This window comes from Onychomys torridus, chromosome 4 (genome assembly GCF_903995425.1).
Source record: "Onychomys torridus chromosome 4, mOncTor1.1, whole genome shotgun sequence".
In the NCBI taxonomy this organism is placed as follows: Eukaryota; Metazoa; Chordata; class Mammalia; order Rodentia; family Cricetidae; genus Onychomys; species Onychomys torridus.
Genome location: NC_050446.1, coordinates 96,241,213 through 96,267,001, shown reverse-complemented (window position 1 = coordinate 96,267,001; position 25,789 = coordinate 96,241,213). Strand labels below are relative to the sequence as shown.

At 42.3% G+C, this 25,789-nt stretch overlaps 1 protein-coding gene across 2 annotated transcripts in view; it reads right to left on the bottom strand.

Moving 5' to 3' along the window:
• The window catches only part of Golm2 (golgi membrane protein 2), a 70,915-nt gene extending 45,707 nt beyond the window's left edge, over window positions 1–25,208 (bottom strand). The window contains exon 1 of one of the 2 annotated variants that reach the window (XM_036184079.1): window positions 24,539–25,208. In XM_036184079.1, the coding sequence (XP_036039972.1) occupies window positions 24,539–24,865 (327 nt within the window). In that variant the 5' untranslated portion in view covers window positions 24,866–25,208. The remainder of the gene's footprint in view (window positions 1–24,538) is intronic. The other variant, XM_036184080.1, reaches the window with a different exon arrangement.
• Window positions 25,209–25,789: the final 581 nt, after the last annotated feature.

The window sequence follows — 25,789 nt, the reverse complement described above, 5'->3', positions numbered from 1 at the left end:
TACAGAGAGGGTAAGCACTTCCCATGAAATCTTAAAAGGACTTTTTGGCAAGAGCACGATTCCAACTTGTAATATTGAGGTAAATCTGGCTTCAGTATAATGAGTAGAACAGAGGGACAAGACCAAACAGAGGAAAGCAGGTCATTTTATAGGTCAGTCTCTAAACTAGGCCTGTTTGTATAGGGATGACAAGCTAAGGATCATTGGTTACAATTTATTGGTTGGAGGACAATTGCCCCCAAATATTTTACGATATTGAGTTACATAATTTTCCAATGTCTATAAATAGTTTTATGGGAAATGAGCCACACTGCTTGTGTCTATGCCTGCCTGATAGCTGTGGTGATAGTGACAGAGATAGTATATGGCCACCAAAGCCTCAAGTGCTTACTGTCTGGCTTTTTACAGGAAAGGTCCAATTACTCCTAATCTAACAGAATAAGAATAGAAAGGCAGCACCCTGAAATGGCTAAGTGGCTAAAGGTGCTTGCTACCAAGTCTGATGACCTGGGTTTGACCCCTAGAACTCACACGGTAGGAGAGAAGTGACTCCTGAAGTTGTCTTCTAATGTAAGTACAGTGACATGGGCATGGTCCCCACCCTCAATAAATAAATGTAAATGAGATACACGAGGGGGTGGGGGTGGGGCACACAGACAAGTCAGCCAAGGAACAGTTTGCAGTACAGTAAGATATGAGATGCTAACTGAAAATCACTGGAGCTGGAGTCACAGACAATTGTCAGCAGCTCAACATGGGTGCTGGGAACCGAACTCAGGTCCTATGGAAGAGAACAAGGTGCTCTTAATCACTGAGCCATCTGCCTAGCCCCTAATTTGGGTTCTTATCACTACTGATTAATTTTATATTAATTAGTAATTAATTTGGGTTCACCACATAGCCACACACACTGCTAAATTGCCAATGTTCTAGAAAGCTCTAGAAATACTTTAGCTTTTTTTCTAAATATCTTCTAGATAAGAAACAGCACAAAACCTCAATGCATTATTATCTCACAAAAGGATTCTCACAATCTGGGTTCTATGTGGCCTCCTTCTTTCCTTACTAGCTTTCACAGTGATCTCTTTGTTTCTGGAACTGGGAATTAAATCCAGGGCCACAAGCCAGGGAAGTGTTCTACGACTAAGATACACCCCAGTCCTACTTTCAGGCTTTTTACTTAAAATATGTAGGATATTCTTACTTAAAGTACACAAGAGTAAGTTTCTTCGCAGGTAAATGGTGTGATGGGTGGATAGACAACAGTCACAAACATAGCTCATCTCTTGCCCAAATTACATCTGTATCAGCCACTGTGGTGGTTGGAATAAGAATGGTCCACACAGGCTCAATATTTGAATGCTTAGTCACTAGGGAGTGGCTCTATTAGAAAGGATTAAGATGATTAGGAGATGTGTCCTTGTTGGAGGAAATGTGTTACTGGGAATGGGAAGTCCATGCCAAGCCCCAAGTTTCTCTCTACCTGCTGCCATGCTCCCTGACATGAGGATAATGAACTAACCCCCTGAAACTGTAAGCAAGTCCCAATTAAATATTTTTATAAGAGCTGCTTTGGTCATGGCGTCTCTTCACAGAAATAGAACAGTGACTAAGGCAGACACCAAACCAGACTTCAAACACCTAACATGGTGGCTAGGAATACTGGCCTTCAGTTATATAGTCTTAGTAACTGGACAGGCTGAGGCAGAAAGACTGCTTGAGCCCAAGAATTCAAGGTCAATGTGGAAAATATAGCAATATACCATGTATAAAGAAAGAAAGAAAAAGCTTTCTGTAATGTTGAAAACAACTTGCCTGGTTTCAGATTCTACTAAGTAATCTGCTCATAAGCAATCCATTAAAAACAACTGTTAATATTCTGATCTGCCCCTTGAAATCTCACCCCTTGGCGCCGCCCTGAGTCTTGATGTAAAAATCCTCATTCTAAGGAAAGACTCCTCCCCTTCCTCTCTCTCTCCCACTTTCCCTCTCACGAGGTGTGCCCTTGACCTCTCTCTCTTCCTCTCTTCTCTTTCCTATCTTTCTCTTCATCTCTCTATTATAATAAACTCTCGACGTGCATGCAGAGTCTGGATTGTGAATTACTGGCTGCCATCACCGCTGCTGCCATGCCTGCATGGTGTGCATCTGCCCAGCATGTTTCCCTGCATGCCCAGGATACCCTCAGGGGTTCCCCCTATGCAATAATTCATAACACTGATGCCCAATGTCACCAGGCAATCCCACCGCAGTCTAAGGAGCTCTGGGATCCAGTACTACCCATCATTTTTCAGAGTGGAGCACCACCAGGTACTCTTCACCCTACTGAATTAGTAAGATTCCTCCCTTCCCTTCTGGCCATTTTTCCACCAGCGAGAATTGATCTTGTTTTGCTCACTGGTACCATGTGTCTTTCAAGCTCTAAGCCCCTCGGCCCATCCCTGCCCCTATGTGACCGCATATGGAGACAGCTTGTGCCCACTCAATTTCATGGCGCACAGCCTTTGTTACAGTGGTCCATTGGCAATCTTGAACCATTATCATTGGCTCTCTCTCACTAACCCTCTGGGACACCAGAGGTCAGTCCACTGGGCCTTAGACCTCATTGTAGAAAAATGCCCCTATGTCCCCCCGTCCTCACCACTGCCGCTGACTCATGGTTCATTCCCCTGCAGCTGCTCGCACTATGCTGCAGCCCTGGGGAGTCCCTATCTCCTTGCTCGGCTGCACTGCTACTTCTCTGTCTTCCTTTCACAAAGTCTATTTCCTATGTGTGAATGGAAATGTATGATTGATATGGCCATCTATATTTCTTGCTGACTGACTTTTATTTATTTATTTTTTTCCCCGAGACAGGATTTCTCTGTGTAGCTTTGGTGCCTGTCCTGGATCTCGCTCTGTAGACCAGGCTGGCCTCAAACTCACAGAGATCCTCCCGGCTCTGCCTCCCCAATAAGGGATTAAAAACGTGCACTACCGCAGCCCAGCCTGACTGACTTAAATGCTTTAATGTATCTGTTCCTTATCAGCTCAGTTTATTTTGGAGGAGAAAAAAAAAAAAGCCCACATGAACACATGGATAGGCCCCATATTTGATAGGGGTGATCATGTGATCAAGGCACCATCTTAAATAAGGGCAATAATGGTCTAGCTGCCATCTTGGCTAAGGTCAAAACAGGCAGGTTATATGACCTTACCACCATCTTTACTAAGGGCAGCATGGGTGGGGCACCTGGTGCTTAGGCCATCATTATATTAAGATTTTAAATTTCAGATTTTAACATTAATACAATTCTGATACACTTTGGGTCACAAGCTCAGGATTTTATGGGTATAAGTCTACTGCTTTTCAGATGTCCCATCCCTGCTCCAGTTCAGGAGTCTTTCTCACCTGTCTATTCCTAAGGATGGCATTTTCTCTCTCCTGGTCTCCAATTACTAAAACTACAGTCCTGAAGCTTTCAAATAAATTCAATAAATTATTTTTAATAAATTTTAACACTTTCTCTAATCTGTATCTATTTCAGTGGGCTTCCATCTGGCTGAATGACTTCAACCTGTGACACATAGACTTGCTGAAAGCTGATATGGTCCAGCCAAACATTATTATTTTCTATCTATACAACTAGCCAGAGTCCTGACCACCTGCACCCTGTTTCAGCTTGAAGCAGCTACAGAGAATATGTCGTCCTGTGCTCCCTGATCCCAGGACAGAAGGGCTAGGTTAGGGATGGAAACCCTGGCATAGAGTCAACTAAGAGGGTCCTTTTCCTTTTTCTCAGAGTTGGGCTGCACCCTGACTCACAAGTCCCTTTTCCCCTGTTCTCATTCGGCCTTGGGATCTTTCTCCTGTCACTCTTCTTTGCCTTCTCAGGGGACAGCCTAAGAAATAATTATTTCTGGGTAGGGGATTTAGCTCAGAGGTAGAGCACTTGCCTGGCAAGCCCAAGGCCCTGGGTTTGGTCCTCAGCTCAAAAAAAAAAAAAAAAAAAAGAAATAATTATTTCTATATAAGTCATTCAGGATTATAATCTGGCTGTACTCAAAGATCAGAACTACGGCTATAGGGCCTTAAAAATGGTAATAGACTTAGATATCACAGCCAACAACTTAAAGAATGTCTCTCCTTACTCAAGGTTTAATCAGGCTTAAGAATGTGAGCCTCCTTGTCCTTGCTAACTTTATTAAGCTGTAACTAACTGGAGAACCTGTATATTCAGATTTAAGTCACATATATGCTCTCAAAGTTATAAATATATCTAACATATTTTGTTCCCCCAGTCCTTAAACACCTGTAGAGATATGAGAATATGGCACTTAATATAAAAGCTTTTTATGATAGAGAGACATGCCAGTTCCTGGCAGCATCCTGTATCTCCTCCAAGAAGATAGATGGCCGCAGAAGAACTTCTACCCAGCAGCTTATGGCAAGGCTGGCCATGCAGCGAAAAGCTGACATCTTGCCCAGACTGTGAATAAGAAAAACAACAGGGATTGGATGTCCTCTCTGCTAAGACAGGTAGGTATGATGACAACCCCCCTCCCAATTTCTATTTCACAAAGAAAAAAAAAATCTGTCAGATCTTCTGGGCTTATCAGCTGAACCAATGCTGCCTTTGGGGCCTCTGTCCCTCAGCAACCATGGAGAGACTTGGGATTGCTGCCTACGTAGCTGGAAAGCTGTCTCACTTCTTAAAATTATCTTTCTCAGATCTGATGATGTTTGATGACTAGGGTGTATCAGTTTAACAGACCCAATCCCAAGATTTTATACACACACACACACACACACACACACACTCTCTCTCTCTCTCTCTCTCTCTCTCTCTCTCTCTCTCTCTCCAATTACAGACAGCTATGCCTCATTCACAGAATTCATGGTACAGGATAGACTGATTTCAGATATAACTCCAGAGGTTCAAAGTTTTAATACTGATAAATGTAGCTTTGATAAACTGATAGAACATTGACTACAAAGAGTTCTTAAGAGTCCTTAAATGGATTTTTTAACCCTTCTGCCATGATGTAAATTCATCCCAGCTCTCTTACAGATACCTATAGGCTCCTGGGAAAAGTTTTGCTACTGCATCAAGAAATCTGGTCTGACGAAAACTAATCTCCAGAGCCCATTTCTGACCCCACCTATTTTTCAAGCATATTTTGCAGATTCATTGTTTCCACCTGACCTCCAGAGAAATAGCAGATGCCATGGCTTCTATACTCCTGATTTGGCATGCCATTTCCCCCCCCACCCCAAGCTCCTGGAACACCACTGCTGCAACCTGCCTCCTCAGCTCCCTCAAGGAACGTTCCTGAGATATTCTGCTGTGCGTGACTCCTGGTTTCCCCCTCCCCACTTCACCCCTTGTCAGCTTGAAACAGCCTCAAGAATTCAGTGCCCTTGTTCCCCCACATGCTCCTATAACCCACCTCTTTTTATAATAATTCAGACAGAGGAATGTTAATGTTCTGATCCACCCTCTGAAACCCCCCCGCCACCCTGCATCCTGACATCAAAGCCTCATTCTAAGGACAAACTCCTCCCCTCCCTCTCTCTTCCCATTTTCCTTCCACGAGGTGCGCCCCCTTGACCTCTTTCTCTCTCTCTCTTCATCTCTCTATTATAATAAACTTTCTGCGTGGATGCAGCATCTGGATTATGGATTGCTGGCCAATGCCATGCTCACATGGCATGCATCTGTCCAGCATGCCAGCAGGTTTCCCAGGCCATGTGGGATACCCTCAGGGGTCCCCAGTGCAATAATTCATAACAACTTTTTTTTTCAAAAGTTACATATGGTCTTATTTCCAGTGCAAATGCCACTTAAGACTGTTGTCAACCCTCAATGTTTATCAGAAGTGAGGATTCTGAGAGTAAGAATTATGGCTCAGCTGAGTGGTGGAGGCGCACCCCTGTAATCCCAGCACTCAGGAGGCAGAGGCAGGCAGGTCTCCGCGTTCGAGGCCAGCCTGGATGTATGTTTGCTGAGTGACTCCCTAGACCTGTATGCTCCATGCTTTGTGCTTTATACTCTTCCCTATAAATTATGTTCATTCATGCTTCATTTAAAATTAATTTTAATTAGTGATCAAGATGGGGGGGCGGAGGCAAGGTCTGGTATCCTAGGCTGGCTTCAAACTAAGTATATAGGTGAGAATGACCTTGAAACTTTTTTCTTTTTCAAGACAGGGTTTCTCCGTGTGGCTCTGGCTGTCCTGGAACTTTTTGTGTAGACCAGGCTGGCTTCACACTCACAGAGATCAGCTGGCCTCTGCCTCCCTAATGCTGGGATTAAAGGCATGAACTATCATCACTGGGCTAACCTTGAAACTTCTAATGATCCTGCCTCCACCTCCCAAGTGCTGGGATTACAAGTTGTGCATCCATACCTAGTTTATGTAGTGCTGGGACTGAGCCCCGAGTCTAGTACATGCTAGGCAAGCATTATGCCAACTAAGCTACATTCTGAACCCCTCACAGATTTTTGAACTTCCTCACTTAATTCCATCAACACTTTCATTGTCTTAAGAGTTTATTTCTCCTCCACTTTCCTGTAATACTGACCTTTAGGATTGGAGTCAATTCACTATACTCTCTCTAGCCTCTGCCATGTCAATGTTTTGTTTATTTCCTGGCTACATTTCTCACTGCTGTGACAGAATAGTCAACAGAGACAACCTAAGGGAATCTATAGTTATACAGTCCTGAGTCCACAATATCTTATCTGATCTTGGAAGCTGAACGAAGTGGGGCTTAGTTAGTACTTACATTAGAGAAACAAAGTAAAGGGACCAAGGTTTACTGCTGGTTTACAGTTTCAAGTGAGTGTAGTCTTGTCACCTGCCTTCATATATTCGGGCAGACTATCAAGGTAGTAAGACTATGGAGTAGTTCTGAGGTATTTTGTTCCTGACCCCTTCCTGTCTTCCTCTTTGAAATACCTTATGGCCCCACCTCCAGGCACCTATTTCCTTCAGTCAAGCTCTATCAAGTTTCCAGACCTCCCAAATTAACACCAACCCCCGGGGACTAAGCCCCAAACACATAAGCGTTTTTGAGGACACCTCATGTCCAAATAGTAGCACTGTTCTTCCTAAGACCTCTTTTCTGAGGCACGGGTTCTTGTCTCTTCTCAGGAAGAATTTCCTTCTTATAGTTCCTAGCATACTTCTTATTCATTCCCAGCTATTTCATACATGTCCTCTAACCTTTCATCCTCTACTACCTAAAACCTTTTCTTTATTCACCGACCAGCCCTTGCTGAAATTCTTTTAACACTTTCCCCAGCCCTTGTGGTTTGTCTAGATTAATGTTGGCAGCTGTTACCAGCTCAGCTGCTGTTCTCCTTTTCATCTGGGGGCCTGAAAATGGCTCAGCTGTGTCTGCTTACCTTTCATTATGGCTTGTTCTCGGGCAATTAGCACAGCTATGACCAATTACGACAAAGGTTACATATACTTAGCTTTTAATAAGCTACCATCATTTCTCTCTCCTTTGTCTCCAACACCAAAAAGTGTCTGCTTCCCACCCCCATTTTAAAACTCTATCTCAGGTCACACTCAAATGATCTCTACAAACAGTTCTCTCTTCTTTAATATATTTGGTAGTAATATAAACACACACACATATATGTATGTATGTATTATGTTTTGGTTGTTTTTGGTTTTTAAACTGGGCTGGTGAGATGGCTCAGTGGGTTAAAGAACTTGCCACCAAGCCAGACAACCTAAGTTTGATTCCCCAGAACCCTCATGCTGGATAGGAGAGAACTGACTTTCACAAGTTATCCTCTGACCCCTAATACGTGCTATGGCCACATTTACACACTAAATAAATACATAAATGTAATAAAAATTAAGACATTTTCTAAACTGAGAAGCAAAAGCAGGAGAATCACAAATTCAAGCCATCTTACACTATTGTAGTTTTTGTTTTTTACTCTTTTGGGGGCCCCACCACCTAGCTCCCAAATAAATACACACATGGAGGTTTATACTTAATTATAAACACCTGGCCTTAGCTTGGCTTGTTTCTAGCCAGCTTTCCTTAACTTATCCTATCTATCTTTTGCCTTTGGGCTTTTATCTTTCTCTATTTCTGTGTACCTTTCATTATTTCTTACTCTGTGGCTTGCTGTGTAGCTGGGTGGCTGACCCCTGGAGTCCTCCTTCTTCTATGGCTACTTCTCTTTTCCTCTCAGATTTCTCCTTCTATATATTCTCTCTGCCTGCCAGCCCTGCCTATCCTTTCTCCTGCCTTTCTTTTGGCCATTCAGTTCTTTATTAGACCATCAAGTGTTTTAGACAGGCACAGTAACACAGCTTTACAGAGTTAAACAAATGCAGGATAAACAAAAGTAACACACCTCAGAATAATATTCCCCAACACAATACAAATAAAGCAAGTTATAGACTTCAAAATTCACAAAGAAACAAGCAACAAAAAACCCATAGTCTTTCCCCTCCACCACTTAGCAAGATTCAGAAACCTAGGAATGATGGTAACAGGAACTCAAGAAGATTCTGATAAATAGCCAGGTATAGCAATCACTAATCTATACTGTTTTTGGCTAGAAAATATGCCAGCTGTCTAAAAATGGAGCACCATTAACAACTATTCTACCATTGATAACCAACTATAAGGAAAAAAGATTTATTTAGACTTTTCTTTCTAAGATTTCAGTTCACAGCCACATGGTCCCTTTGTCCCTTGGGCCTGTTGCAAGATAGCACAACATGACAGGGAATACATGGAAAAGGCCTGCTCATCTCTGCTGGGAAGCAAAGAGAGGAAGCAGATGGGCTGGGATATCAATTTCTCCCTCGAGGGCCTGGCCTCAAAGGCTCCACTTGTTTCCACTAGGCCTTACCACTAGTCCTACCAGCTCCCAATAGTACTGAGCACTGGGAACAAAGCCTTTAACACATGGACTTTTCAGCAATGTTCAAGCTCTAAATTAGGGGCTGAAGAGATGTCTCAGCAGTTAAAAGCACTTGCTGCTTTTCCAGAGGACTTGGTTTCAGTTCCTAGCATCCATATGGCAGTTCACAACTGTCTGTAACTCCAAGTTTCAGAGAATCTATGCCCTCTTCTGGCCTCCAAGGAAAGAGGCACTCACATGGTGCACATACATACCTTTAGGCAAAACTCATACACATGAAAAAAAAGAGCCAAGTTATAGCATAGTGAATGTATATTGTTTATTTTATACCAGCTCCTGTGATAAATTCTCTTTCTATATATAACCTCATTTAATGCTTACAACCACCCTACAAAGTAGGCATAGTAATATTCTCCATTTCACAGATGTGGACTCTGTGCCCTAAGTCATAGGCACAGATCCTGGATACTCTTCCAAGCAGTATCAATCCAAAGACTGTGCCTGTGACCACTGTGCATGTATTATATGTGATAGGAGAGTAATCTTTTCCATTTCACAACATTTCAAATACACTTGTTTCTTTTACTTGATCCATTAAGACCTGTCTCTCTTGAAATAGTAGAGGAAACCACACTTTACTGCATGGAGAGTAGGATATGTAAGTCAAAGTCTTGTTATATAGCCCTGGGTGCCCTTGAACTTGCAGCAATATTCCTGCCTCTTTTTAAGTGCTTGGTTTAAAAGCACTTGTCTGCGGTGATATATTGTGTCCCCCAATATATCGTGCATCCTAATAAACTTATCTAGGGTCAGAGGACAGAACAGCCGCTAGATAGACATAGAGGTGAGAAAATGGTGGTGCACACACCTTTAAACCTAGCATTCTGGAGGCAGAGATCCAACTGGATCTCTGTGAGTTCAAAGCCACACTAGAAACAGTCAGGCATGGTGACTCAAGCCTTTAATCCCAGGAAGTGATGGCAGAAAGCAGAAAGGTATATAAGGTGTGAAAACCAGGAACTAGAGCTGTTAAGCTTTTGGGCTTTGAGCAGCAGTTCAGCTGAGATTCATTCGGATGAGGACTCAGAGGCTTCCAGTCTGAGGAAACAGGATCAGCTAAGGAATTGGCCAGGTGAGGTTAGCTGTGGCCTGTTCTGTCTCTCTGATCTTTCAGCATTCACCCCAGTACCTGGCTCCAGGTTTGTTTTTATTAATAAGACCTTTTAAGATTCATGCTACACTTGTCTTATTACATACTTTTAAAAATAATTTTATTATATTAACTTATTTACTGCATGTTTGTGTACATGGGTGGTGGTCAGAAGAAAACTTACAGGAGCTGGTTCTTTCCTTCACCATGTGGGTTCCAGAGATTGAAATGATTGAACTCAGGTCATTAGGCCTAGCCACAAGTGCATTTACTTGCTGGACCATTAGCTACCTCATTGGCCCTATTCGTTATATACTTTAAATCAGCACTCAAAATCTTTGGTCATAATTGGCTATAAGGAACCACAATTTTTTTCATTTAGTCATTAATTGTATTTTATTGTGGTATACATTCATTATTCATTCAATTAATAATTTATAAAGTATTTACTGAGTGCACTATGTGCTAAGACTGGGCATACAAAGTATTTTGTTTGTCTGTTAAAACACTGAAATCATTCATTTCATTAGACAGTGACAAGGAAATACTGAGCACCCAGTAGGTGAAGGACACTGCAGAGATTAAAGATATAGGAAACACATAGGAAGCCGGATGGTAGTGGTACAGGCCTTTAATCCCAGAACTTGGGAGGCAAAGGCAGGTGGATTTCTGTGAATTTGAGGCCAGCCTAGTCTACTGAAGGATAGCCAAGATACACAAAGAAACCCTATCTGGAAAAACAAAGAAAGACACAAGAAACAGAAGGGAGTTCTGACTGGATGATACAAACTCCGAAGTCATGGTCTTGCAGAGAATAACTGAAGTTTTGTGAGCAAATATGGTTACTTAGGAAAAGAATAAAATGAAGAGGCTTCAAACTAAAATGAATGAATGGTACTAAACAATGGTAAGCAGAGATGAATCCAGCAAAGGAGAGTAAGACACAGAAAACCAGGGAAAACTGGTATCATGGGAGCCAAGAGCACAGTGAACGGGACAAAAGGTGCTGAGACCTGAGGAGTGGAAAAGAAAATGCAGGCATGAGAAAAAGAATTCTCTTCAAGAATATCTGACTGCAAAGGGGGAAGATCTAAGTATCTGTAAATGCTACAGAGCATTTGTTTGTTTGCTTGATTTTTGAGACAGGGATTCTCTACGTAGCCCTGGCTATCCTCGAACTCACAGAGATCCGCCGCCTGCCTCTGGTTTCAATGGTATGCTTCACAATTGTCTAGCAAGGGAGCAAATTTATAGAGAGATTTGTTAAAGGTCTCCAAAGCAAGTAGGAAGATTGACAGAAGGACCTTCCTTTAACTAAAGACTAAACAGTGCAGATGTGAGTATGCCTGGAGATTTGGTAGAACAAGTCTTACCATACAATTCTTAAACAGGCAGGGGACAGCCTTGAGAAAGGAGAAAAGGAATTTAAATGGGGGAAAGGGTGAGAAAAAGGAGTTGGTCTAAACAGGGAAGAGATCTGAAAAGTATTCTAAAGGACATACTGCCTAGAGAAATTTACTTAAGGTGTGGCTATTTAGTTTGCTGACCAAAAATTTCTACAAGTATGGTTACATGACTTTCTCCAACAATGCTTGAAATAAGCACATGAGACAGAGCACAGCCAAGTGTAGTACTACATGTGAACAATGCCAGTATTGCAGGGGGGTAGGGGCAGGGGCAGGAGGACCCTAAGTTCAAGACTTGCTAAGTTGCATAGTGAGTCCCAGAGCAGCCTAAGGTATTTAGCAACCTACCAGAGGACAGGAAAGAAGGGAACTAGGCAAACATTCTGCCAACTGAGGTATAATCTCAGCCTTCGATGCAATTTTAATACGCATCCCCCAAAGACTAAGAGTGCTGAACATTTTTTCATGCATTTATTGACATTTTTAATTTCTTCTTTTTAAAAAATTAACTAATATTTCCATATGTGGGTGTTCTGTCTGCATGTATGTCTGTGTACCACATGTGTACCTATTGCTCACAGAGGTCAGACAAGGGTGTCAGACCCCCTGGGACTGGAGCTGCCATGTGGATTCTGGGAACTGAACCCGGGTCCTCTTTCTCTTAACCACTGAGCCATCTCTTGAGCTCCTTTTATTTCTTCTTTTGAGAATTCTTTCAATTCTATTCCACTGATTTACAAGTCAGTTTGTTTCAGTGCCATGCTGGAACATGAATCTTGTTACAATGAATGGCTCTGTGGTATAATTTGAAATCAGGTATTGTGATGTCTCCAGCATCACTCTTTCTACCTAGGACTGCTTTGACTGTTCTGTCTTTTGTGTTTTTACACAAATTTTATGTGTTTTTTTCTCTTTTAATTTTGTGAAGCATGCCACTGGAATTTTGATGGGGACTGTGTTGCATATGTATTGGTTTAAATATTAAGGAAACTCCTAGTTAAAAGGGAGGTTTATTTTGTGGGGTAACTTACAAGTAAAGGGATAGGTTACAGGATCTGGGAAAGGTGAAGCACAGTCCAGCGTTGTTCCCTGGAGAACTCTGCTCAGTCTACTTCCAGCATCCAGGATCCAGGAACCAAGAGAACTCACCCATCCGGATCTTGAGTCTTTAGGGGTCCTCTCTTGGCTCCGCCTTGTAGGCATGACAAGTTACTGAAGCCTCAAAGGGGGTGGTACTTCCAGGTCAAAGATGGAATGGCTACCCACTACACATATGTAGATCACTTTTGGTAATATAGCCATTTTTATAATATAAATTTTGCCAAACTTTGAGCATGGGAGATCTTTTCACATTATAATGTCTTCAATATCTCTCTTCCATTTTAAAGTTTTCATTGTGGAAGTCGTTCACATCCTTGGTTAGGCTTATCTTTAGTCTTAGTTCTTTTTTGTTGTTGTTTGTTTTTAAGCTACTGTGAATGTTTTCCCTTCCTCTTATTTCTTTCTCAGCGAGTTCACTACTAAAAGACAGTAAAGCAACTAATCTTCATGTGTTGGTTTAGTATCCTTCTGTACTGCTAAAAGCATTTATGAGACCTTAAGAGTTTTCTGGGACATAGCAGTAGTTCTCAACCTGTAGACATTGACCTCTTAGGGATCAAATGACCTTTTCACAGGGGTTGCATATCATATATCTTGCATATCAGACATATACAGTACCATTCATAACAATAGCAAAATTACAGTTATGAAGTAGCAACCAAAATAATGTTATGGTTGGGGATCACCATTAACATGAGGAACTGTATTAGGGTCACAGCATTAGGAAGGTTGAGAACCAATAGTCTAGAGTGTCTTTAAGTATGGGATCACACAAACAGGGATAATTTGTCTTCTTCCTTCTCTATTTGGAGCTCTCTTACTTCCTTCTCTTGTCTCACTGCTTTAGCTAAGTCCTCAAGCATTATACTAAGTGGAGCAGATATTATTTCTCATTTCTGATTTTAAAAGAAACACTGTCAGTTTTTCCTGATCTAATAGTATATTGGCTGTTGGTCTATCATATTATCTTTATTATGCTCAAGTATGTTCTTTCTATTTGTTTCTTTGGGGCTTTTATCATGAAATGATGTTGAATTTTGCCAAAGGCCTTTTCATGTCTATTGGGGTGATCATGTGAAATATGTGTGTGTGGTGTATGAATACATCTGTGTGTGCTTGATGTTCATGTGTATGAAGGTCAGAGGCTGATGTCAGGCATCACCTTCTTTTTCTCCTCCTCCTCCTCCTCCTCCTCCTCCTCCTCCTCCTTCTTTTTGGTTTTTCGAGACAGGGTTTCTCTGTGTAGCTTTGCGCCTTTCCTGGAATTCGCTCTGTAGACCAGGCTGGCCTCCGACTCACAGAGATCTGCCTGCCCCTGCCTCCGGAGTGCTGGGATTAAAGGCATGCACTACCACTGCCCAGCCAGGCATCACCTTCTAATGAGTTTCTGCTGTATTTTTTGAGGGTCATTCAGTTTCACCATCTCTCACTAAACCTGGACTTCACCTTTTCAGTTACAGGGGCTGACTAAGGAGCCACTGGGATCTACCAGTAGTCCCCCATTTCCCTCCCAGCCCCAAGCACTCAGGTCACAGGCAGGCTGCCATGTCTTTCATATGGGTAATGGGAATCTCAACTCAGATTCTTATGCTTAAGCAGCAAGGACCCACTGAGTCATCTCCCCAGCCTGGTTTCTGTCTTTAAGCATGTGCATGTGCTATATTATATTTATTGATTTGAACCATCCCTGAATGAAACTCTGGAATGAAACCAACTTGATTATAGTGTGTGGTCTTTGTAAATGTGTTACTGAATTTGGTTTGTAAATACTTTACTGTTAATTTTTGTTTCTATGTTCATGGTGGAAGAAATTGGTCTAAAGTTTTCTTTCTGTGTCCTTACCTGATTTTGGTATCTGGGTAATACTAGACTCACAGAATGAATGTTTGTATTCCTTTGCTTTTTATTTTATATGACAGGAGCATTGGTATGAGCTCTTCTTTAAAAGTCTAATAGAATTCAGCAGTGTATCTGTCCATCCTGGGCTTTTCTTTGTTGGAACTCTTCATTGCTGCTTCAATTTCACTGCCTGTGATAGGTCTATTACATGGCTTACATCTTCTGGATTTAAGTAGGTCACATGTGACTAAGAATTTATATCCTTATCTTCATTTTCTAGTTTTCTTTAAATGTAAAATTTCAGGGTGTTCCTTAACAATCTTGTGTCTTAGGGTTTTTATTGCTGTAAAGAGACACCATGGCCATGGAAACATTTAACTGGGGAGGCTCGCTTACAGTTTCAGAGGTTCAGTCCATTGTTTTCATGACAGAAGCATGGTGGCGTGCAGGCAGTTGTGGTGCTGGAGTAGTAACTGACAGTCCTACATCTTGCATGCAACAGGAAGTCTGCTGAAACACTGGGCTGTATCTTAAGCATAGGCAAGCTCAAAGCCCGCCCCACAGTGACACACTTCCTCTAACAAGGCCATACCCACTCCAACAAAGCCATGCCTCCTGATAGTGCCACTCCTTATGAGTTTATGGAGTCCAATTACATTCAAACTAGCACATCTTGTAAAGTTTACAAAGTTTCCTTCTAGTTCTTCAATTTCTTTTGACTACTTTTGCTAAGACTTTCTTATCTTGTTTGGTTTTCCAAAGAACTTTTTGTTTTGTTAGTTTTTTGTATTATTTTTTTTAATCTCCATTTCATTAGTTCCTGCTCTGATCTTTATTATTTCATCTACTGTTTTGGGATTTGGTTTGCTCTTTTTCCTTCTCTTCTTTTGTGACTGTGAGGTGTGTTATTAGGTTATTTATTTGAGATTTCTCTAATATTTCAATGTTGACACTTACAGATAAAAACTTACCTCTCAGACTTGCCTTAGTTGTAATCCCAAAGGGTCTGGTAAGTTGTTTTCACTTTCATTTGATTCTAGAAACTTAATTTGTTCCTGATTTTTCAATGCTATCTTCAATAATAAAGGAGAGTATTGTTTACTCTCTGAAGTTTTATATTTTCTGTGGAATCTCTTGCTATTGAGTTCTAGTTTTATGACACAATACAAGAAATTATTTTTATTTATTTTTTTATTTGTTAAGACTTGCTTTATGGCCTAAAATATGATCTATTTTAGAGAAAGTTCCATGTGCTGCTAAGAGGAATATGTATCTCAGTCTTACTGGATGGGATATTCTATAAATGTCTATTAAATTCATTTAATCTATAGTACAGCTCAGCCCTTAAATTTCTTGATTTTTAGTCTAGATGACCTATCTACTGATGATAGTGAGGAACTAAAGTCATCTACTATTATTTTGTCAGGACTTATGTATACTTTGGTGTCTATTAGTTTTGTTTTATAAAGTTGAGAGCCCCAATGTTGGGTGCATAAATATTTACAATTATTATATCTTCTTTTAACAATTGTTTAGTTAATCTTAGTTTGTGGAGACATGCAAGCCACCCCATATATGTGGAGGTCAGAGGACAACTTGTAGAAGTTGGTTCTCTCTTTCCACAATGTTAGTCCCAGGGATCAAACTCAGATCATCAGGCTTGCAACAAGTACCTTCAGCTGCTAGGCCATCTTGCCTTCATAACTGTTCTATCTTCTTGATGAACTGTTCCCTTAGTATATATGGCCTTTTTCATCTTTCCTGGCCAATTTTGGCTTGAAGTCTATCTTATCAGATAGCAGAGTAGCTACACCATTTGTTTTCCATTTGCATTTGCTTGGGATATTAACTTAAATCCTTTCACTTTCAGCTCATGGTTGTCTTTGGTATGGATATTTTAACAGTATTCTTTCTTCCAATCAGTGATCAGGAGATAGGAGATACCTTTCCATTTTTTGTATTCTTCAATTTCCTTCATTAGTGTTTTGTAATTTTCTTTTCTTTCTTTCTTCTTCTTCTTCTTCTTTTTTTTTTTTTTGTTTTTTTTTTTTGTGGAGCTGAGGATCGAACCCAAGGCCTTGCCCTTGCTAGGCAAGCGCTCTACCACTGAGCTAAATCCCCAACCTGTAATTTTCAATGTAGGAGCTTCTCATCCCTTTTTAAAATCCCAAGTGTTTTTTTTTTTGTTTTGTTATCAATGTGAAGAGAATTGTTAAGGATATGCTTCAACAGTTCACTGACTATAAACAGAAGCAGAACTGATTTTTTCTGTCTTGGTTCTGTAATCTGAAGTTTTACCAGATTTTTTTTGCTCTACCCATTGTTTTGTTTTGTTTTGGCAAGGTGTATTCCCAATTTTTTATTTGTTTTAAGACAGGGTCTTACTGTGTAGCTCTGGCTGGCCTGGAACTCATTAAACACACCAGGCTAGTTTCAAGCTCATAAACATCCACTTGCCTCTGCCTCCCAAGTGCTGGGATTAAAAGCATATGCTGCCACATTCAGCCAATTTTTAATTCTTTTTTAGTAGCTCTAAGCTAATTATATTACAAGGAAGTACATTTTGGATTATCTTCTCCTAACTACTTCAATTATCCACTCTGAATATATAGTTAATGATTTTCCTGTGGCTATCTCCTTCAAGAGCGTCAGCTATGAGCTGGAATTGTTAGTGCTTGCCTTTAATCCCAGCACTCAAGAGGCAAAGGTAGGCAGGTCTCTGAATTTGAGACCAGCTTGGTCTACAAAGTAAGTTCCAGGACAGCCAGAGTTGTACAAAGAGACTTGGTCTCAAAACAAAACAAAACAAAGAATATTAACTATGGGCCAGTGTAAGGAAGGAAGGGAACTTGCCCTCCAGCCTGACAATCTGAGCTTGATCCCAGAAAACCACAAAGTGGAGGGAGAGAATAATCTCCACAAGTAGTCCTCTGACTTCTATGTGTACATGACATAAACAATGTCAGTCAAATTCCCTCCCAGGAGGAGATATAAACAATGTCCCTTCTCCAAAGGTCCCAACAACAGACAGAAGCATGATTCTATCAAATTTCACTCAGAGAGCCAGTGTTTTTATTGGGCTTCCTTGCAGAGTACTGATAAGGGTTTACTTAAGGGAGGGGTGTTGGTGCTCCTCCCTCAGCAGATCACACCCAATAGAGATGAGGGCTTTCCCACAGCTGTACAGACTGAATCCTTCTCCCTAGTCTTTAGTAGCCTATATACTCTAGTCCCCCCCCCCCCTTTTTTCCCCCCAGACAGGGTTTCTCTGTGTAGCTTTGTGCCTTTCCTGGAACTCACTTTGGAGACCAGGCTGGCCTTGAACTCACAGAGATCCACCTGCCTCTGCTTCCCGAATGCTGGGATTAAAGGCGTGCACCACCACCGCTTGGCCTAGTCCCCCATTTTTATGTGGCTCTGGGATCAAACTTAGGTCCTCATGATTATAAGGCAAGTACTTTACTGAAAATTATCTCCTCAACACGAACATTATTATTATTATTATTATTTTGGTTTTTGAGACAGGGTTTCTCTGTATAGCCTTGGCTACCCTCAAACTCACAGAGATCTGCCTGCCCCTGTCTCCTAAATGCTGGGATTAAAGGCGTGCACCCCGACCCCCACCCCTATCTGAACATTATTTCTAAAAGCTTCCATTTCCTGGGTTTACAGATATGTGCTGCAATGCCCAGCTCTTACCTTTTCAAAATAAATTTTATTATATTATTCCTCTTACCCTTGAGAATTAACTAAAACCCCTTAGTATGGCATTTAAAACTGTCAAGTGTCTGGCCCTAAGAGGCCCAAAACAAGTCAACACGTATACAATCAACTGATTTTCTACATAGATGCCAAGAGAGTTAATGGAGAAAGAAGAGGCCCGTATCAGTTTTTCCACAATGACAGGGTACCTGCTGTAAACTTAAGAAGGAGGATTTATTTGGGTCAGTTTGAGAAGTTCAGGACAGCTGGCTTCAATACTGCTGGGCCTAGCTTCAAGCATAATAGCCTAACAAAAAAAGCATATGATACAGGAGCTTGTTCACCTTATGGCAGGAAGCAGAGAACAGTACAAAAATGGACCAGGACTTATCTTCTAAAGGAATCCCTCCAGTGACCCACTTTCTCCCCCACAACAGTCTACTCGAATACTGAATCCATTAGAAGATGAAACCACTGTTTAGGTCAGAGCCCTCACAAACTCTCTGGAAACATCCTCATAGACACTTGAGACATGCTTTACTAACCCCCTAGATGTCTGTCAATCCAATTACATTGGCAAGATTAATCATGACAAGTTTCTTCAACATGCTAGGACAACTGAATAAACCATATGCAAAGCAACATTGTATCATGTCATATAGGAACAAAGGCCTCAACAGAAGTAGAACTGTGTAACTTTTAGAACAGGAAAAACTGTTCATGACCCTGGATTTTATAATTATTTCTTAAATTTAATAACAAAAAGCAGAAAAAAAACTAAAGAAAAAAATAAAACTGAACCTCATCAACATTCAAAACTTCAAACAACACTAGCGACAGCCTACAAAATTAAGGGGTAAAATTACAGATCATGTGTGATTGAGTTTGACACCTAGAATACATAAAGAATGACAGTTCAGTAACAACAACAATGTCAGATATAAAAATGAACAAAGTGGGGTGGTGGAGAGATGGCTCAATGGTTAAGAGCACTGGCTGCTCTTCCAAAGGCCCTGAGTTCAAATCCCAGAAACGACGTGGTGGCTCACAACATCTATAGTGGGGATCTGATGCCCTCTTCTGCCATAAAATCAATAGAGCATTCATATACATAAATCTTTAAAAAAATGAACAAAGGGAGCCTCAATAGCCACCATGCCCTGACATGCCTCTGAAGGAGGAGGAGGCCAAGGAGGCCAAGGACAATGACGACATGGAGGTGGGTGCTAAAGAGATGGCCCAGTGGTTAAGAGCACTGGCTATTCTTCCAAAGAACCTGGGCTCAATTACCAGTATTTACATGGTGACTCATAACCTTCCATAACTCCAATTCCAAGAAACCCAACAGCCTCTTCTGATCTCTTCAGGCACTTGCACAGACATACCAGAAAGCAAAACAGTCATAAACACCACCCCCCAAACAGGGCTTCTCTGTGTAGTCTAACAGAGCCCCAGACTCAGCAGGCCCTGAGACTTTAGTACAACTAACTCTGTGGTAAAAGTACCATTCTGGCTAAAAAATTCAACATGTAGACAGCACTTGCCAAAAGTGAAACACAGACCTAATCCATCAAAGTCCATAGTCACGAGGAAAGTCTCTAAATGTACTAATCTTCCGTTTTGGCTTCTATAATTCTGCTTGAACCCAGGATTATAAGACTAGAGTGAGCAACACAGCAAGACTCCATCTCAAAATTAACTAATCCGGGAGGGTGTGTAGGGAAAAAAAATATGAAGGAAACAAAAACAATATTCTCCTCATGCTAAAAATACAATGCGTTGATGATGGATGGTTTTACATCAGAATATTTTGATCATATCTTCCAAAGGTAGTGCAGTGCATTCAGAGAAGTGGGTAATCTCTGTTGAGCAGCCCAGCACATATTTACACATGCTTTGGTTCCAAAACCAGGGCAAACTGCCAAATCAGTCATCAAATATTTACTGAGTCCACACATAATTTGTAGTGCCAAATCTGTGCTTACAACACTCAGTTTTTAGTTTTCTATTTTATTTTGATATATAATACTCATACATAGAGCACATGTGATGTTTTGATACACCTATTCAATGTATATTGATCAAAGCAGAGTAATTAATGTATCCATCACCTCAAATGCTTTTCATTTCTTGCTGGGGAAACACTTAAAACCCTTACCGTTATCTTGAAACACATACACAGTGCATGACTGTTACCTGTAGTCAGCTGATTGTGCAAGAGAACATCCTGTCAATTAGCCCTGCACCTGTTGCCCAGCCTCTCCCAACGCCTACTCCCTACCAGACTTCAATTTGTCTTGTTTTGCTGCCCTAGGGATCAGACTGAGGGCTCAGATAGATATATAGCTTAGCAGTAGTGTGCTTATCTACATATGCAAGGACCTGGGTTAGAGTCTTTGCAACTCAAGTGCACGCGCGTGTACACAAACACACACACAAACACACACACACACACACACACCCTACTACATGCTAGGCAAGCACTCTGCTATTGAGCTACACATCCTCCCTGTGCAGACTAGATTTTCAAACTCCAGACAGAATATATTTGGGGGGTGGGGGGAGAGAAAAGTAGGTCCAAACCAGGAACAGAGCACACCTGCAATATAAATTAAAAAATAAAACAACAAAAAAACAGAACTAACCTAATATAATACAGAATTCAACTAGACCTCAAAAGAAGAATATCAACACTCCTCAAATTATTCCATAAAAAAAAGTAAGTTACACTTCTAAATTCCTTTAACAAAGCCAGTATTACTCTGATACCAAAACCAGAAAAAGATCCAACAGAAAAAGAAAATTATAAATCAAGCTCTATGATGAACATATATGCAAAAATTCTCAACAACCCATGTCTTTTTTTAAAGATTTATTAATTGTGTATATAGTGTTCTGTCTGCATGCACACCTGCACGCCAGAATAGGGCATCAGATCTCATTACAGATGGTTATAAGCTGCCATGTGGTTGTTAGGAATTGAACTCAGAACCTCTGAAAGTGCAGCCAGTGCTCTTAACCTCTGAGTCATCTCTCCAGCCCTCAACAATGTATTTTTAAGAGCACTGACTGCTTTTCCAAAGGACCTAGGTTCGAGTCCCAGCACTCACATGGCAGCTCACAACCATCTGTAACTCCAATTCCAGGGGATGCAACACCTTCTTGTGGCCTCACTGGGTACCAGACACACACATGGTACACAGACATATTTGCAGCAAAACTCTCAAACATATAAAATAAAAAATAAGAATAAATTAATAAATATAAAGCTTTTTTAAAAAGTAATTTTTAAGCCAAAGTAAAAAAAAAAAACAATAAGATAATTTAGTTCATTTTATTTTTATATGAAAAGAGCTGGAATGCTTTTTTCTATGCAGGCACAGGTAAACTCCTGAAGATGATGTTTGTTTTACTTCAATAAGTCACGTACAGCCAGAACCTAAGAAGATGAGGCACTGGGGATGCACACACATAGGGAATGCCATGGCAGGATAAGGGAGCAAGAAGGCCATCATCTGCAGCCAAGGTGAGCAGTCTCAGAGAAAACCAGCCCTTGCCAATACCTTGACATGGGACTCCCTGCCTCCACGGCTGTGTACAAATTAAAGTTCTCTATCTAGTCTGTGGTACCATTGTGGCAGCCCTGGCAAATTAATAACTCCTCCAAGATAAAATCCTTTACAGAACAGAATAAAATACAGTAAATTGGAGAGAATCTAGAGAAATGGGTCTGATTTCCTACTTTCCTGGACAGTGATTAGAACACTTTCAAGCTATCTTATTCTCCTGACAGAAATGGCACAATAAACTGAAGGAAGCAAATAATATCACCTTCCTGGTTCCAGAGCTGGGATTCCTGTATCTCTGAGGTAGCTTGAATAAGAATGGTTCCGATGGGCTCACATGTTTGAATACTTGATCCCCAGTTGGTGGAACTGTTTGGGAAGGATTAGGAGGTATGGCCTTGTTGAAGGAGGTGTGTCACTGGGGACAAGTGTTGTAGAATATTAGTTTAAAGATGTGTTACATTCGTTTATGCTGTGGAATATTTGTTTAATGATGCAAAGATGTGTTGCATTCTTTTATGTTGCATTTGTTTAACTCTGTAGAGCTGTGTTACTTTGCCTGCCTAAAATATCTGATTGGTCTAATAAAGAGCTGAATAGCCAACAGCTAGGCATGAGAGAGAAACGGGCGGAGCTGCCAGGCAGGGAGAATAAATAGGAGGAATCTGGGCTCAAGGGAGAAGAACAGGAAGAGTGAGAAAAGGAGGAGAGTTCGACACTAGGGGCCAGGCACCCAGCCAGCCATGGAGAAAGAAGGAAAGAAAGATAAATAGAATAAAGAAAGGTAAAAGCCCAGAGGCAAACTGTAAAGAGAAACAGGCTAATTTAAGTTAGAAAAGCTGGCTAGAAACAAGCCAAATTAAGGCCAGGAATTCATAAGTAGAAATAAGTCTCCATGTATTTATTTGGGAGATGGGTGGCAGGCCCCCTAAAGAGTAAAAAAAAAAATTCAACTACAGGCAGGCGTTGAGGTTTCAAAGGACTCATGTCATTCCCAGTGTTCCTCTGTGCCTTCTGCAGGAGACCTGGCTTCAATTCCCAGCACTCATAAGGTGGCTCAAAACCACCTGTAACTCCAGTTCCAGGAGACTCAAAGCTTTCTTCTGGCTTCCTTGGGAACCAGATACTCATGAGGTGCATAGATAAACTCACAGTCAAAACATCCGTACACATAAAATAATAAAATGCATTCTTCTAAGAGTTGCCTTGATCAGGGTGTGCTATCGGCAAAAGGAAACTGAAACACTTCCAAGTCCATCAAACGGCAGAGCAAGGGACCAACTGGGAGCTCATTTTTGATCCACAACGAGGAAGGCAGAGAGAGCTAACTCAAAAGGGTGTCTTTGTCCATCTTGAAGACCTTATTAGTTTAACACTCCAAATTCTCAGTTTTCTCTACCTACTGTATTCAAGAGTTTTTCATGCTCAGAGTTCAGTGTGTAGCAGGTGCTAAGGCTGCTGAGCCCTAGCCCTCTCAGAAGAGGTCCATACTGTATCATGAAGAAAGGGTCGCCACAAACATGGAGAGCCTCAGTTTTCATGGAATAAGAAGCAAGGTAGAAGTCAGAGGGGAAGAAGTTGGGAGCTCATGAAATCTCATGGAACTTGAGTTCCATCCCCAGGCCCAGCATGGTAGAAGGAGAAAAATGACTCGTACAGGTTATCCCCTGAAATCCACATGGGCACTCTGATGAATACACATACACACACACAAAAATAAGACTTAATTTAAGGGCCAGCAACATAGCTCAGCAAGTAAAAATACGTGCTGACAAGACAGGTGACCTGAGTTCAGTCCCTGAAACTCCCGAACAGGATAGAAGGAGAGAAATGACTCCAGAAAGCTGTCCTCTGATCTCCACACGTGTACTTTGGCATGTGTGTGCAGGCGTGCGCACGCGCGCACGCACACGCACACACACACACACACACACACACACACACACAATAAATGTCAATTTAAATTGTTTTTTAAAAGCCCAGAAAAGTTGTCTACTATAGTGCCCATCTAGAAATTTTCGAAATTCTGCTATACCAACTGAAGTTGCCTAAGTTATAAACTATCAATAAAATGGTGAAAACAAATATAAATAAGTAGGATACAATCACAGTTGTCTTAAGCTTTTTAAACTTAAAATTTTGTATTTTCTACCTGTACTTAACAACAGCCCTAATATCTACTTAAGTATACATAATTTTATTTCAAGAATAATGACACAGACTTAAGATTCTGTTCCTAAGAACTTATTTTTAGATTTTACCATTTTGGCTAATTTCATTAACAATTCAAATTGAGAACATAATAGATTAACGGTGCCCAAGTCACAAGTGTGGCTCATATATGATTCCTGACTCATCTATCACACCACTTGCAACACAAAAATGATTTGGTTTTTACTGAACAAAATACATCGACTTATGGAGATTTTAAAAAGTCATACTGTTTAAAAATATATGTTGAGCACCAAAAGGGAAGGGAAGCCACATTCTGGAATAAAGAAATTAATATTGATCAGTCTGCACAGAATGAGGATGAGACAATGCCCATACCATACCTGGCAGTCTGCAGATTTCTGTGCCCGTGAACGTAAGGCAGCCACACACAGGCCAGATGGTTACCACTGCCAGCTCAGCAGCTGAGCTCTTGGAGAAAAGGCGGCATCTACCCCATAGGCCACTAGAGAACTAGAACTTACAGCCAGTCTCTCTGGAAGCGAATGGAGAATGTGGCGCTGATACCGGGAAAGTCTGACAACGACCGGGATTGCTGGGGAGCTTCCAGGGCTACCTTGCTGAAGGCATACAGCATCCGCCCGTGGGCTAATATTAATACCTCACCCCAGAGGTGGAAAGAAGAACTCCAGGAGGGCCGAGGACAGGGCTCGACCTTACCTTGTCATCCTCGCATCTCTTCCCCAGGCCCTCCCTGGCCTGCAGCCGGCTGCTCAGGCGGCCGTAGTCGGCCTCCTTCTGGTCGATCTGCTTCTTATGCGTGTCCACCAAGAGCAAGAGGTCCGAATTGCGCTTCTCCAGGCGCCCACGGGCCACCTCGGTGCGCTGGACTTGGCCCTGCAGCTCGGCCACCTCCTCCTGAAGCAGAACGTGGCGGGAGGAGATGCTCCAGTAGTTGAAGGCAAGGACGACGATGACCACCAGCAGCACCACCAGCACGAAGGAGGGCAGGCGGCCGGCCCGCCGGTTGGCCCCGAAACCCACCATGGGGCCGGTGGCTCCGCCGCTGCCGACACCTGCGGGCAGCGCCGGCCTCCTGCGCTCCGAGCCGCCTCGGGACCAGGTTCCCCCGGAGGCGGGCCTAGCGGCCGGAGCGCGGAAGGGGGCGGGGCGTCGCGGGTCCTCCCCGCCCCCTCTGCGCCCCTAGCCGCAAACCCTCCGAGCGTCGAAGCCGAGCTAGCGCCCGCCGCAGGGGACCGGGAGAAGAAGGCGCCGGTACCCGCGGCCCGACGCCTCAGGGCTGGGGGCGGGGACGCGGGCCGGAAGGGGGCGGGTTTCCTCCGTCCCCGCCCACCGGCTGGGGCCGGGGCGCCCAGGGGGCCATTTGCTCGTTTCCGCCGACGCCCCCTCTTCTCGCGAGATAGTGGGCTTACTCTCGTTTCCCACCCCCACTGCGGTCCTGTCTCGCGAGGGTTCTCTGGAGGCTGGGGTGCGGTGTCGGGGTCGCGCTGCGTACCTGGGTGGGTGTGCCTGCCGCTGTTACCTGGTTGGTTCCTTTGAAGCCAGGTCTAGGGAGAGCCTGCTTTCAGCTGCCCTTTGGCGGAGTTGTGTCTGTCGGGAATTCTGGGATTGTTACCACCAAGTCGGGAAGGCTCTAGGTGAGGTGCGACCAGAGAGGGGTGTCTAGAAAGGTTTTCTGCTTGTTCTTGTCTGTGCCAACGACGTGGAAAAAACAAAACGGTTAACATCAGCCCACAAAACAGCCGTGCCCAGACCACACGAAAAGAAAGCAAGAAGCAGCTCAGCTTTAGGAAGCTCTGGGATTGAGATGTGTTAGCAGCCTGGTTTCCAAGGTTACTGCTGTCACAGACAGAAAGAATTCCAGAATGCGGTGCTCCTGTTTTAAAACGCTCTGCTGCTTTTTCCTCGACTGTGCTGAAGACAAAGTCCAGAAGCTGCCCTCAGTGAATG